At 42.0% G+C, this 13,906-nt stretch overlaps 1 protein-coding gene and 1 non-coding gene across 5 annotated transcripts in view; both read left to right on the top strand.

Annotated features, from left to right (window-relative positions):
- The first annotated feature begins 3,996 nt into the window (after window positions 1–3,996).
- trnat-agu (transfer RNA threonine (anticodon AGU)) lies at window positions 3,997–4,070 on the top strand. Its single transcript has one exon. It is a non-coding gene; the product is annotated as a tRNA-Thr (tRNA).
- Window positions 4,071–5,830: 1,760 nt separating this feature from the next.
- Window positions 5,831–13,906, top strand: part of lrp3 (low density lipoprotein receptor-related protein 3) — a 28,958-nt gene continuing 20,882 nt past the window's right edge. The window contains exons 1-3 of one of the 4 annotated variants that reach the window (XM_064312062.1): window positions 5,831–6,172; window positions 6,991–7,193; window positions 8,542–8,589. In XM_064312062.1, the coding sequence (XP_064168132.1) occupies window positions 7,121–7,193; window positions 8,542–8,589 (121 nt within the window). In that variant the 5' untranslated portion in view covers window positions 5,831–6,172; window positions 6,991–7,120. The other 3 variants (XM_064312061.1, XM_064312060.1, XM_064312063.1) reach the window with 3 other exon arrangements.

The following is a 13,906-nucleotide window of genomic DNA, read 5'->3' as shown; positions in this document are numbered from 1 at the left end:
ATATCCAAAATAGGAATGATCATAACTTTTGAAATTGCTGTCTTTAAGACTTGTGTGAACTACCTGCTCAGGTAACTAGATGAGGATGAGAAGAACAATTCCTGTACCTGAACGTTACCAAAATATTCTTATTTTAAGTGTGTATGTATAGGTATAGGGCCGCAGTGTGTGGCATAACAGGTAAGGAGCTGGGCTTGTTATTCTGATGGTCAGTTTATTTCCTAATAGGGGCTAACTGCTGTTGTACCCTTGAGCGCTTGGTACTTAACCTGAGCTGCTTCAGTAAATATCCAGCAGTATAAATGGATTGCAGTATAAATATGTTATGAATATATAGTTGTGCTTTCGAATGAAAAGCAAAATTCCATTTTGTCCAGGGGCGAAGATTCCCCCAGTGAAGGCCGACGTGTGGAAACGAAACGGTAGTTTAGTTTCAGTGTTTATTTTTGGAAGCAGTCCGCAGTATGCTCAATTAAAAATGTAGAGAACCATAGAGTGCTGATCGTCCAACAAATGTGTAGTAACCAGAGGAAGATTGTGCAATCCGGGAGCAGTGTTGAGCCTTTGGAGGAGCTGCTACTGAAGAGAGGACAGCAGCTTGGCTACCGCTCAGGGAAATCCATTAGGGATGTTGCTTAATTTCTAGGTTGCCGACCAAGCATGTCAGCTGTATTTTGAGCATCCTGGGTCATGTTAACAGCGTGCAATTTTAACACTTTCTTACCATATTTTAAAGGATTGTGTAAGTCCCTCGTTTGCAAATTATTTTTGCTATCCAGCTAGCTTCTCACATTTGCCTAGCTGGGTTTTCATTGTTAAAAGGGTAACTAATCTATCAAGCTCACTCACTTGAACATACGCTCTGTGACCAAAATTATCTGGACACCCCTTGATCTGGGGCTGTTTTTCATGGTTCTGTGCTTCCCCAACAGTTTGGGGAAGGCCCTTTCCTGTTTCAGCATGACAATGCCACCGGGCACACAGCGATGTCCATATAGAAATGGTTTGGTCGAGAATGGTGTGGAAAAACTTGACAGGCCTGCACAGAGCACTGACCTCAACCCCATCCAAGATCTTTGGGATCCGTTGGAAAGCCAACTGTGGGCCAGGCCTAATCGCTCAATCAGTGCCTGACCTCACTAATGCTCTTCTGGCTGAATGGAGGCAAATCCCTGCAGCAATGCTCCAACATCTAGTATAAAGCATTTCCAGAAGAGTGGAGGCTGTTAAAGCAGCAAAGATTTGACAAATTCCATGTTGTGATGTTGGATGTCAGGTGTCCACATACATTTGGCCATGTAGGGTATATTTGTACTATATTTTTCAGGACAGTATGTCACTATACGGTAACCCTGGTACCCTCAGAGTTTGATTTTTCCCAAAGCAAATAGACATGATTGCTGTCTGTGTACATGCATGTGTGCATCTGTGTACATGCATGCATGTGTTAACATTAAAACAGCTTGAATAATAAGCAGTGTGAGCGTTATGATCTTGCAAATATATGTATGGATGTATATTGTCAGTAGTTCCTCAATACAAATGTAACATGCAAAACATTCAGTATCGAGTGAGGAGATTTATAAGCAATCTGAGCATTAAAGTGTCATGTTCTCATTAAGTGGTAGTGGCTAAACTAATCAGTGTTGTTAAAGTTGTTTGCCAAAGTGAAGTACAGTCAACTGTCTGAACAGATTGCTTTGTTGAACAGATGGAATGCAAATCAGGGTGTGATGATCCTGATAATTGTTTTGAAAGAAGACGGCAGATCGTTTTTCACAAACTGCAATGAGGAACTTTTTTTTTTTTGGATTTTGTCCCAACCCACATCTGCTGTCTGATGCTGCCAGGATGGGAATTGCATTGACGTGCCCTTTAAATTCCAGCTCTGGTCTGTTTCTCATTCCCTCATTCTCCCCCCCCGTCTCCACTTATTTACCATTTTCCTTTACCCCACAATACGGCTCGGAGTAAAGCTCCCTGCTGGTGTTTCAAATTTGAGATTCAGTTGACACACTGTGTGCCTTGTTACATCATTAAAAATGCTCAAAGCTGCTGTCCAAGAAATGTTCTGCCGTTCTAGTATTGCCATATGTTTCTCCCCGTGTGGAAATGAGTGACTGGGCGTATTAGGTAGAAATGGTTCAGTGGGGCCTAACCATATTTCATGCTCCTGGAGGCATTGTAAGTATGAGGCAATCCCATAATTAACAGGGCATTGTGCAGCTCCTGGATGCAGATTGATTGCAGAGACTGCTCAAAACTGCACAATCAAAAGCTTGCTTGTATGGCTAAGGTTATAGAAAGGTGGTTTTCTGTGGGTGTGTGTCCATCTGTATTCAGCTGATGAACCCTTTTCTGGGCTGGTTTCCTGCTCTTTGGTGTATTTCAAGGGCACATTGGGTTTCTTCAGGTACACGTGTGCTTTAATGGTACATGCATCCCCCCAAAATCTCAGCCTTGCACCACATGGCATAAATCCTGACATGCTTAGGCTCATCAAAGGCAATAGTAGACTTTGTGAGTTATACATGCATAGAGAACACAACGCCATTTAGCTTGGTCTAGATTTCATGCATTTTAGCAGTATTTTAGGTCCTTTGACCTTCACATGAAAATGGAAGGTTGGAGCAGTACGGCCTAATTGGGTGCAAATTCAATGCTAGTCCTTGACACTGTTCTCAGTTTTAGGATTCACACAGGTCTCTTAAGTGTTCCTATTGAGATCTATTATTGCTGACTTCTCTCTGCTCCCAGTTGGCATTGACACTGTTGCTAGGCAACAACAGCAATACAGAATGCACAGTGGGTTATAGACCCATGGCTTTCACGGAGATGGAGATGGGAGAAGAAATGTTTAATAAAAAGGTTGACTAAAGCATCTGAACATGACTGATGTCATTTTTCCCACTCTTCTGCTCTAAAACTGGTTGTTCAATTTATGCTCAGCCAGAAAACCAGTTATTTAAGAGCAAGTTTTACATGGTATATTGTGCAAAACACTGTAAAACTATGGACTACTACATTACTGGAACTAGACTACACAATTTGTCTTACAGTTATGGTTTTGCTGTGTGTTTTTTAACCTGTTACTTAAGAGAAACTTGAAGAAAGGTATGCCAGCATAAAGACAGCAGAAATAAAGTGATAAAAACAATGAACACAAAACATGCAAGGCAACCGAATGTATGCAACCAAAGGCCTTTTAAACAAGCTAAATAAGTTTTTTCAGCACGTTATTCAATAGTAATGACGTCCTGTGCTCAAAGAAAGAACCTTTTTTCCAGACTCGATACAGCGGTTGATTCTAGTCTGACAGAAAGAAGAGATGCGAGAATTGTTCAAAATGAGTAAAAACACTCCAGGACGACTTAGTGGGTCTACACGGATATCAACACAAAGTTTGCTGAATGATGTATCTATTGTACATAACATAACGATATGTTTTACAAAATACATTGGTTCATTTTTGGTTTGTAGTCTGGATTGATGCTACGAATTAACACCAAACCATAACACCATATGGTTTTTGAACCATAAAGTGGTTCCACACAAGCTAGCTAGTTATGCTGACATAGCCTTTCCATATGCATAGAATGTCATACGACAGCGATTATGACTTTGACCGCCTTCTTTCCTGGTGGGTCTAAGGTTAATTAGCTTGTTCGTCCTAACTTTAGTTAGCTCATTGCTAGCTAACTTTTATCTCGCTTTAGCGAAGGTCTTGGTGTTTGCCCCGCGGTGCTTGCATTGTTTTAACAACAATCTAATGTAGCTACTCTTAAGTGTTTCGTTAAAACATGCGTTTGGCTCAGAGACTGGTTTTGCTTCTGTTGTGAAATAAAGTTTGGCTTCTATTCTGAAATAAAGCTTACTTAGTGACAAGCAGTAGTTCGGTCTTGAAGAATGATTAGTCTTTTAAGAAGGAGGGCAATTGTTTCATCATTATTACTTAGCATCGGTTGAGAAGGCTTTTTTTCGCTCAAGATTCGCGGTGGCGCCGTGGCTTAGTTGGTTAAAGCGCCTGTCTAGTAAACAGGAGATCCTGGGTTCGAATCCCAGCGGTGCCTTTTTGTGTAGGTTAAGAAATATTTGTGTTTTTGGTTGGTATAAATTATATGCAGACTCAGGAAAATGTATATATAAGTGATGGCTTCACTGAGTGGTATGTCACACAATTATTTGAGAAATAATATAGGACACAAATCAAATGTTTCATAATTGTATCAAATGTCTAGGTATTTACATGATATTCAGCTATTCTATCATATCATCCCATCTCCAACAGCTTGTTATGTGACTTCAAAACTGCATACAAATTACCAAGTAACTATGGCAGGCAATATAAACATTTTATACATATTTGGCCTTCACACCACCAACCCTTTTGATACTTGAAGGACACACAGTTGGTATTCTGTTTCCAATTAAAATGTACTGAAATTACAGTACAGTCTTGTATCCTGGCTACTGCAAATTGTACTGTATGTACTTTTATTATTTAGACTCAGATGGAGAGTCTATCGTGTGCCTGCTATTTCTCATTTGCCTTAAATTTCCAACACTAGGCAATGTTGCAGTCTTAGCGTCTTCAGTTGGGCACAGAAATAAGTCTTTCCTCAGCCAGTGTGGGCCTCTTCCCTCTCTACAAACATCCAGAATTACACCCACCTGACTTGAGCCAGCTCGGCAGTCAGGTTCGTTGACAGATATGAAGACAATTCCTCCTATTCTGGGGAACGATACTGAATGAAAACAAATTTTGTGACCAGACCACCCCTCTCTTCTACCTCTCAAACTCTGTTCAGTGACACCACCTGCACAAAGAAATGCTTTACTGTCCATTGTGAAGAAAACTGAAGTTGAAGCTGAAACACTAGAGGTCTTACACCAGGGTCTATTTAATATGTTAGCACTGAAACAATGACAAAGTTTTTTTCTTTCGACAAAAAATCAGAGGATTCTTCAGGAATGGTGGTTATGAAACCTTTCCTGCAATAATACCCTTGCTATCTGTATGATGCTTCACACAAGTAGGCTACTATTTCTGTTCACAAATGTATTTCCTTCTACCTGCGGTTCTGAACTACTGTTATAGATAATTCCTTAAAACTTTGCACACCTCTGGTGTACAAACTGGTTGTGTTTTTATTTTCTTTAAGAACGAGTCAATGTCTATGTATACAGTTAAAACGCTATAGCCCCGAACCTTATTCAAAGGAGTACATTTTTTAACGCGGTTTGGGTCAGCCGAAGAACTCAAGGAAAGGAAAGCACTGAAATATGTATGATGTTATGGCAGTGCTGGTAACTGCAGCTCAAATGTGAAATGTATCAGAAAGTGAGAAAATTCCTTGGAAAATACAGAGTGAGGCTATTAGGATCTTGGGATGTGACAAATAAAACGAATAACAAACAGATATAATTAATTTTTTAAATCTTACCGATCTTCTCGAGTCGGCGTCAGTCATAGCCTACATGTTTTTTTCTGCTTTTATTTATTGTATTATTAAAGCCGTTTATTGGGCAAATATGAGTTCGAGTTCGAGTCCTGAAAAATATAGTACAAATATACCCTACATGGCCAAACGTATGTGGACACCTGACATCCAACATCACAAATGATGGGCATTAATATGGAATTTGTCAAATCTTTGCTGCTTTAACAGCACTCCACTCTTCTGGAAATGCTTTAAAAAACTATTGGGTATTAAAAATATCTAAGAAAAAATGTATTCCATTAGAATTATACATTGCAGGTTACACTCTACGATCAGTAGTCTGTCCACATAAATGCTTTCGAAGAGATTACATAATGAATTCTGAGGACAAGATGAAGCATGCAGCGATATATCGTGGTATGGTTTTGACATTAGTGCCATTTTAATAACTTAGGGACAGGCAGGTAAATGGTAAACTACAGACGTTCTGAGATACGTTTTGCTTTTGAAGATGATATTAGATACTCGATTTAATATCGCAACATTCTATGGAAACAGGTGGATAGCCGACTGAAAAAATAGCTGCGCCGCAGCTAAACAGATTGCGGTTCAGTTGTGCAGTTTCGCCCTCCGTCCACGAGAAGGCAAGATTTGACAGCAAGATTTGATGTGTACATCTAAACGGGATTGTACTGTGGGATAGAATTGATGCAGTGATCGCAGCCCCGCAGGTATGTTTTTTTAATCACCGCGTATCCACGTAGCCTAATAGCATACATCACCAAATATCAGCACGTCCACTGCTGCTACCTGGAGTAGTTGCTATGTGATAGTAGGGCAAGGACAGGAAGTTAAAATGAAAACTGGCTTCTTGTTCCCTGACATCAATTTTACAACAGGCGCTCCGTAGATTCACTAACCACTACAACATATGGATGCACTCATCTCTCAGTCTGTGTACTATTACCCCATCCATATAATACTAACATCAGTTGGGGTCCGCAGCTCCTGCTACGAACCGATTCTCGTGAGAAAAAAGGATTTCTGCAGCTTGTATTTTTCGTCTTGACTTTTTTCTCAAGCCTCTTGAGTTGACTTAATATGAACATTTGCGTGCAATCAAACTACGTGCGTTAAATGTTTGTCGGTTAATTCCCTCGAAGACCCAGGTGTAAATTGGAACATTGTTATCCTTTTCTACCAGCTTGTCCAAACGAGCAACACCATTTAGCGAATGGCATGTTTGTTTGGTAGGTGAAGATGAACGCAGTGCAACTGACTAGCATTTCAAACTAAAATTACAAAACGACAACAAAGGAAGGAATGGAAAATACGAATGAACGATATACACACGGGAAGGTAATTCTGGGGCAAAGTTATTTTTTTCCAGTGCTCCCACGAAGTCATGCAGAGACTTGCACCGATTCAAAAAGACATCAACCATGAAGGAACACATCCACATCCGTCGCCCGTTTTCAGATGTTGGCGGTGGTGTTCCATTCTGAGCTCGCTAACGAGATGTACTATTCCTCTCTACACCTTTTAACAGCTACCCTTTGGTAAAAAGTGATGGAATGGTTTAATGTCTTCAAGATGACATAGAGACCGTCCGAAAGCTCTACTGCAGATGCTCAGAAAATAATTTCCAGGATGACAAAAGAATTGCCTGGCCATTTCGAATGATGGAGAGAACGGTAACGACAGAGCCTGTGATTAAATGGATTTCCATTCGATTCGCTGTGTTTTGTGTCGGTAAGTGTTTGCATATTGAATTTTAAGAATAAACCTGTGTAGGCTAATTTTCTCAGTTCCGTACCGCTAGCGTCTTCATATCACAAAGTGTTTTGCATTGTAGCCTACCATCATGCCTGGTTTGCTTCGGGTTTTGTTTATAAGCGATACTGGGATGTCATCTATCCTACTGTTATTATTTAATGTTACAACCAGATGTTACAAAGTAGCAAGCGATAGATGCCTATTAAAACAGCGTAAACGGTTAATTTGTGTTGATAGTGGACTACCTTACGCATGTGTTCACTGAGTTGAATAAACTTGTGTGTTAATACTGCAGAATGCAACATGTTTAAATCATTCCATGCAAGTAATTTATGACAAATTTACAGGTAAGTGCTCAAGCGGTTGCTAATATACTCTGGTATAATTAACATGCCGTTTCATTGTTTTTAACCATTTACCGTGGGTCCTTTGAAATAAAGCATTATGCTAGTATGAGACCGCAATCAGGATTTTTCGACTTTAATGACCTTTAGAGAATGATGTGCCCCACCAACGCTAATCATATTAAGCACCGCTACCTCTAGAACACCGTTCCCTGTAACAAAAAAAAAAAAAATTATTATATAACCAGTAGTACAAGGTAGTATGCGAAGCGTGTTTGTTAATACTTTATATTAATGAAGTGTTTCTTAAGTTTGAAAAATAAATGGGCCTAATATGACTGCACCAATACACTAAGACATATGCAATTCATAATTACACATCCAAAAACATCTTTACCTCTTCAATGAAATGTTTTTTTTCTTCATCATTTAGGCATCGTAAAAGTGCGTTTGGTACGTGAGACTGCCTGTCCCTAAAGTTGTAGCAAACTGCTTGTACTGTATTTTACATAATGCCCGTGATAGAAGACCCTGTCCCCTTTCGCTGTGAAAGCTGGCGTTCGCGTCATCTGACAAAACATTCGGCAGCGCGAGGATGGAGCTCTTATCAGCCGTCGGTGTCCCAGCCTCCACTCTCCCCCTGATCTCAGACAGATTAAAGTGTGCGTTTTGCGTGAACGAGTGGGCTGAGACAAGGGAAGGGAAGAGGAATCCAGATTTCTCCCCCTTCCTGCCACGGTAAGCCCTTCTCCCAGGTAGGCTCTGCCAGGCCCAGTCAACCTGGTGGAGGCGAGGAAAGCCCTTTGTCTCACCCAGGCCCCTGAGGCGAGCCCCTGGGAGAGCCGGGAGGTGTACCCAGCACGGCGTGCGCCTTTGCAGGTTGGGCTCGGGTCTTGGTTCATCTTCAAAAACAGTCTGGGTGTTGCTAATATAATTTTTCTTCCTCTCTCTCCTTTTTTTTTTTTTTTTTTTTTTGGCAGCCTGTGTCCTCACTGTTCAAAGGACAGGATCCACCGCGGTTCTGCTGGGTAAGACTCCTTCTTGCAAGTCGTGACAGATTGTAACTAGAATGTGGAATTTCAGAACAGAAGATTAAACCTGTTGTTTTTTTTTTTCTTTCCCCCCCCCCCCCCCAGAGAGGTTGGGGGGAAAAGAGCTACCCGTAGGGCTTCCCCTTTGTTTTCAGGACAATGGATGTGCGCCTGTAGGCCGCAGGTCTCGTCACGCTTCCATTCGCCAGACTGTGTGTTTTCCTTCAGGATCATGTGGCAAAAAAAACCCCAGCAGATCTCATTGTTGCCACCCTCCGTGTAAAAACATTAATCCCATAAAAATCCTTAACGCTTGATATCAGTCCGGTGCGTTGACTTGGTTCTATATCGCTAGAAATTCCTGTGACAAGGCCAGCTTTCAGTAAGGTGCTGCATGTTGACCAACTGCGTCTAGAGCGGAGAAAACTATCACCAGGATTCAGGATGGCCGCGTGCTCAACTTGTGGAGCAGTTGCCAGCACTGTGGTTATTTCATCCTTTGGGTCATGTGACTTAACAGCCGTTATCTGGCTGTCTCGGATTTTTGCAGGCGGTATATTTCAGTTTCCTCTTTTGATTGGATTTCAGTATATTGCCATTGATTGTATCCGTTGGGTCTCAGTGGACCTTAAACAGCCATAAGGAAAGGTGGAAGCGTCAACTTTTTTTTTGCGCCTCATTAACTTCTCCTTGTACTGTAATAATCTCTCTCTCTCTCTCTCTCTCTCTCTCCCTCTCTCTCTCTCTCTCTCTCTCTCTCTCTCTCTCTCTCTCCCCTCTCTCTTGCTCTCTCTCTCTTCTCTCTCCACTTCTTTTGCTCTCTGTCTCGCTACCTGCTCCACTCACTCTCTCTTTCTTCCTGTCTCTGTGTTCCTGTGGACATGTCCTCCTGGGTGCGTGGACAGCAGCAGTCCAGTGCTTGAGCTTTTGATTCCTGCTCTCCCCCTGATGTAATATGTGCTAGCTCCGCAGGCATTGACTGCATGTGCACACCACAATCAACACCAGCTTACTGGGCCTTTTTGAGTCTTATCTTTGTTGAAAATGAAAGCAGAGCTTAGTACTTCTGGTAGTTTTCCTCAGATTGATGTAGTTTTTTTGTGGGGCTTTTACTTAGCTTTAAAAAAAAAAAAAAATAGCTCTGATTCATATTGGCAGTGATTCATTTTTTTTTTTCAGAAGTAATCCTGTACTGAGCAAACCTTCAGGTACTGTGATTGTGGAGCCATGGTATATAAATTGTGCTGAGAAGAAAGATGAAAATGAAAGGGGTTTTGTCATATATTTGTACAGAGCCCTGATTTGCTGTAAGACTACTGTGGGATGAATGGGTTTTTTTTCCCACTGAAGATTAGGGCCCGCAGTGTACTTGGTGCAGATAGAGGAGTAAAGGACCCAGCTACATTAATTCAGTATGAGCCATTAACAATGTGGGTGAAGCTTTTGTTGCGTTGCCAAGTGCATACACACACTCACGGGCCGAATTGGCAATAATGTTCATCAGTCCTACGCTGGCTCTCTGCCACACAGTGGTCAGGTAGAGGTTTGGTCAGCCATCTCTCTTTCACATATAATAATGTCAAATTGTCCATTTTTAATCAACTTTCTGCATCGGTGCTGTGAGCGCAAGTTACAGTTATACATGTAAAAATTTCTAGAGCAAGGATGCACCAAATAAAAAAAAAAATGTTTTCAAATCCATTTTATTATTCATTTAGTTGAATATCTTCCTTTGTTATATTGAAATTTTACCAAATAGTAGGCTATATAGCGGGGACAAAAATTGGCACCATTTCCCCTGAAGCTTGTGTAGTAGGCCCATGGGTTATGCAGTGTAATGCAATATCCAGCGGTGGTTAATTTCTGGTAGTTTTCATAAACATTCACTGCTGCTTTTAATTTTCTGACCAGAATCCTGGAAAAAGCAAAAAAACAAGTGCATTTCTAAATACTGCATGCTGAACGATTTCAAGGGAATGAAGGATAAACCCTGTTCAGATATATCTGTGCACCTGAGTGTGATGCAATCGCTGCAGCGCTGGATCGGTGCTGGCAGTATAGAAGGCCATTATCATGATGTATGGCTGTGGCTACGGTGTCGCTGACCCCGTCACGGAAATGCCACGGGACTTCGACCCTGAACTGGAATGCAACTCAAACAAGGATGTGAGACTCCCTCGGCCTGTGGACTACAGCAGGGGTGTCCGATCTTAATTTGGGCCGGTGGGAGTGCTGATGTTTGTTTCAGCACAGCATCATGACGCCTAATTCAACGAATTAACTAATCTTCAATCAAGACCTTGATAAGCAGAATCGGGTGTCATAGTGCTCGGCAAGAACAAAAAAACCTGCACCCACACCGGCCCTTTTTCAGATAAGATTGGACACCCCTGGACTACAGTCAGAGCACAGGCTCAAGCAGTTTAGGCTAGCAGATAATATAAATGCAAAATTACTCTGTTGTTTAGGTTGTTAGATCAACACAGCTGCTACAGCTTCGTGTACCGGGGCGGCCCATCCGGGCTCGTTGGTTTTCTTCTTTGACAGAATAACGTGGGACGCGTAGGAAGCAGTGACGCGGATTAGAGCCCAAATCTGACACTGTGACAGAATTGGCATTAACAGGATTTGGGGACATGTAATTGTGCTGCATAGTCTTTAATCCACATGATTTGACAGTTTTGACTTTTCAAAATATCATTCAGTGGCTTAATTAAATTTGTACTTTGTGTTTATTGACAAATATTATTTGTTTTGTGAATGGTGTGTGTGTGTGTTTGTTGGTCTGCTTAACAGTCCGAAATACACACACTCAAATGAGTGCAAACACAAACCCTTCAGTACATTCTGAAAACCATTCAGGCAGAACGACACACCCAGTCCGAGTTTTGCTGACTTAGTCTGTCAAAAAAATGAATTATTCCAACTATAATGTGTTCTCCCATAACTATGCGTAACAGAATGTACATAAATATTTCCTTCTCATGTATGAAAACATGATTGTGTCAAGACATCCAAGCATTTTCATTCATTATTCTTTCTGATGTTCCACAATAAAACCATCATTTGGGTTTCCAGGAAACCTGATGTTGATGTGGTTGTACACTTGGTGTTGGAGGTTCTGTGACACTGCTGCTTTATAGACTGTGTAATGGGTCACAGAAAAAGCAGTTAGTCTGCCTGTAAGTTCCGCTTGGTTATTCCAGTCAGGTCATCTGTCCTGCATGGACCCGAACTTGGCAGGATGGAGAGAGGGGCCATTTAAGGTCACATGGGCAGAGTCGTCTATGCTGGGTGCCTGTGGGGCCTGATCTCATCATTTACTGAACGCTAAGTAAAATGGTAGCGCAGCACCGCTTATTTCCTTCCTGTGAACCTAATGTAAGATTCGCTGGATGGTTCCATTTTGTTTGTGCTCCGTCTGTGTTTCCCAAGCTGTGTGTTTGAGACATTTTGCTCCAACTTTATGTGCATAAGTCGTCAGTGACATTGACTAATGGCACTGCAGTGCACTGGAAATATAAGAGGCGAAGGAGAGAGTTTGAAGTAATTTTGCTGAGGCGCATGTTAGTCCTGGAACTGTAAGCCAGTGGACACATCGCTTATTCAAATCAAGGTCAGATAAAAGCAGAGAGACAGACAGAGAGAGAACGGCTTTGTATGCTTTAATAAACGGTGTGTCGGGAATGAAGCCTTGAGCTTGATAAAGGGCTTTTTGGGAAAAATGTAGCCTACATTCGTGCTGATTTTTTGCCATGACTGTACAGGAGTGAACCTGTGTCCTTGCGTCTCCGGAAAGCCGCCGTCTTGGAAAGAGCGAAGCAGGGGAATGGAGCGTAGATTAGCCTGACCTCTAGAACGCTCTGGGAGCTTGAATTCATGAGTAGGAAATTAGAAATTGAACTTAGCCAGGAGAAGGGGGTATTATCGTACTGCCAGTAGTCTCGGAGAGAGAGAGAGATGACAAAGGTCCTGTTCATTAAGACCGTTTGTTTCACTCCATCATCCTTCCCCTCAAACGTTTGACTTTAAAAAAGGGGTTCAGTTGCCTTGTTTGCCGGCGGTTACTCTAGCATTTCGGCTGGTTGTTGTGGAAAGTTGGCAGTTGATATTTGCCGGCGAGAAATCATTGTCAGCTGGATTTGGCAAATGAATATAAAGTGTGCTAATTGTGAACTTCCTGAAACCTCGGCCTGTGAAAGATGTACTCCACCAATTCATTTTCCTCTCACATTCTCTTGTGTTACTGCAAGGCTTTGTGGCACACCAGTGAAAGTTTCTGAATGCCTTGTATTTATAGCAAGACATTGGCGAGCACAGTGAGCCCTTACACTCACTGGCATGAACAATCAATTCAAACAATTGTAGTAGTCACACTGTCCGACTCCAGAACAAAGAGACGTTGATTCATGGAAGATCTAAGATTGGAGTTAATCAAATCCTCTCAAAGTTAGGTTTCCTTACAGCCTTTGTGCTGTTTTTGGTTGGAGAAGCAAAAAAAAAAAAAGAACAAAAAAAAAACAGCCAGATTGAGAGGAATTTGCTGACTGGTGGTGAATGTTAAAGTTTAACCCTTGAAAATATTTTTTTTTTCTTGCATGAATCTTCTGTGTGTTTCCATAATTCAGTGTTCCATTACATTTCCACACCTCAGTTGGTGATGCATGTCAAGTAGACTCACCAGCTTATGGAATGGAGATGCACTCTGACTGCTTCTGGCCCAGCTCCGAAGTTTGGCACATGGAGTGTGTGACTCAGAGCGAGGTTGTCACAGCTCGTCATGTCATCATGTCTCTGGTGCTGTGCCATCGCACGGTCTGAAGTCCACCTGGCGGGCCTAGTCGTATGATGGACACTGACTATGAGAGCCATTCTGGGAAGATAGGGGGCTGTTGTGTGTAGGTGTCAAAGCTAAGTATCTGAAAGGCTGCATGGTTCAGGATGTACTTTTTAAATGAATTTACTATTGGTCAATTCCTTTTTGTTTAAGTTCTTTGATTGTGGGTATGACAACCTCATATATAAGTGTCCTTGCTTGACGGCCTCAGATCCTCATATACTGTGCCGTAATGCCATCCGTTATAGTCAGGTTCACAGATCTGGCGTGGAGGGCGGAGCTTAACTAGTTCCCAGGCCACCTGGGAGTTGCAGGTTGAGAGGCTGCGACCCACACTTAACCCCGGCATGGGAAAATCAGAGGGCTCTGTCCTTGTTATGTGTCTCCAGGCCCGGCTCCGATTTCTCCAGGGTCAGACGCGGCTGTCGATGGCGTTTTATTGCCGCTGACACGCAGAGGTCACGTGCACGCAGGGCA

The sequence above is a fragment of the Anguilla rostrata genome, chromosome 16 (genome assembly GCF_018555375.3).
Source record: "Anguilla rostrata isolate EN2019 chromosome 16, ASM1855537v3, whole genome shotgun sequence".
Classification (NCBI taxonomy): domain Eukaryota; kingdom Metazoa; phylum Chordata; class Actinopteri; order Anguilliformes; family Anguillidae; genus Anguilla; species Anguilla rostrata.
The sequence above is the reverse complement of the archived record's forward strand: the minus strand, read 5'-3'. Positions and strand labels throughout refer to the sequence as shown.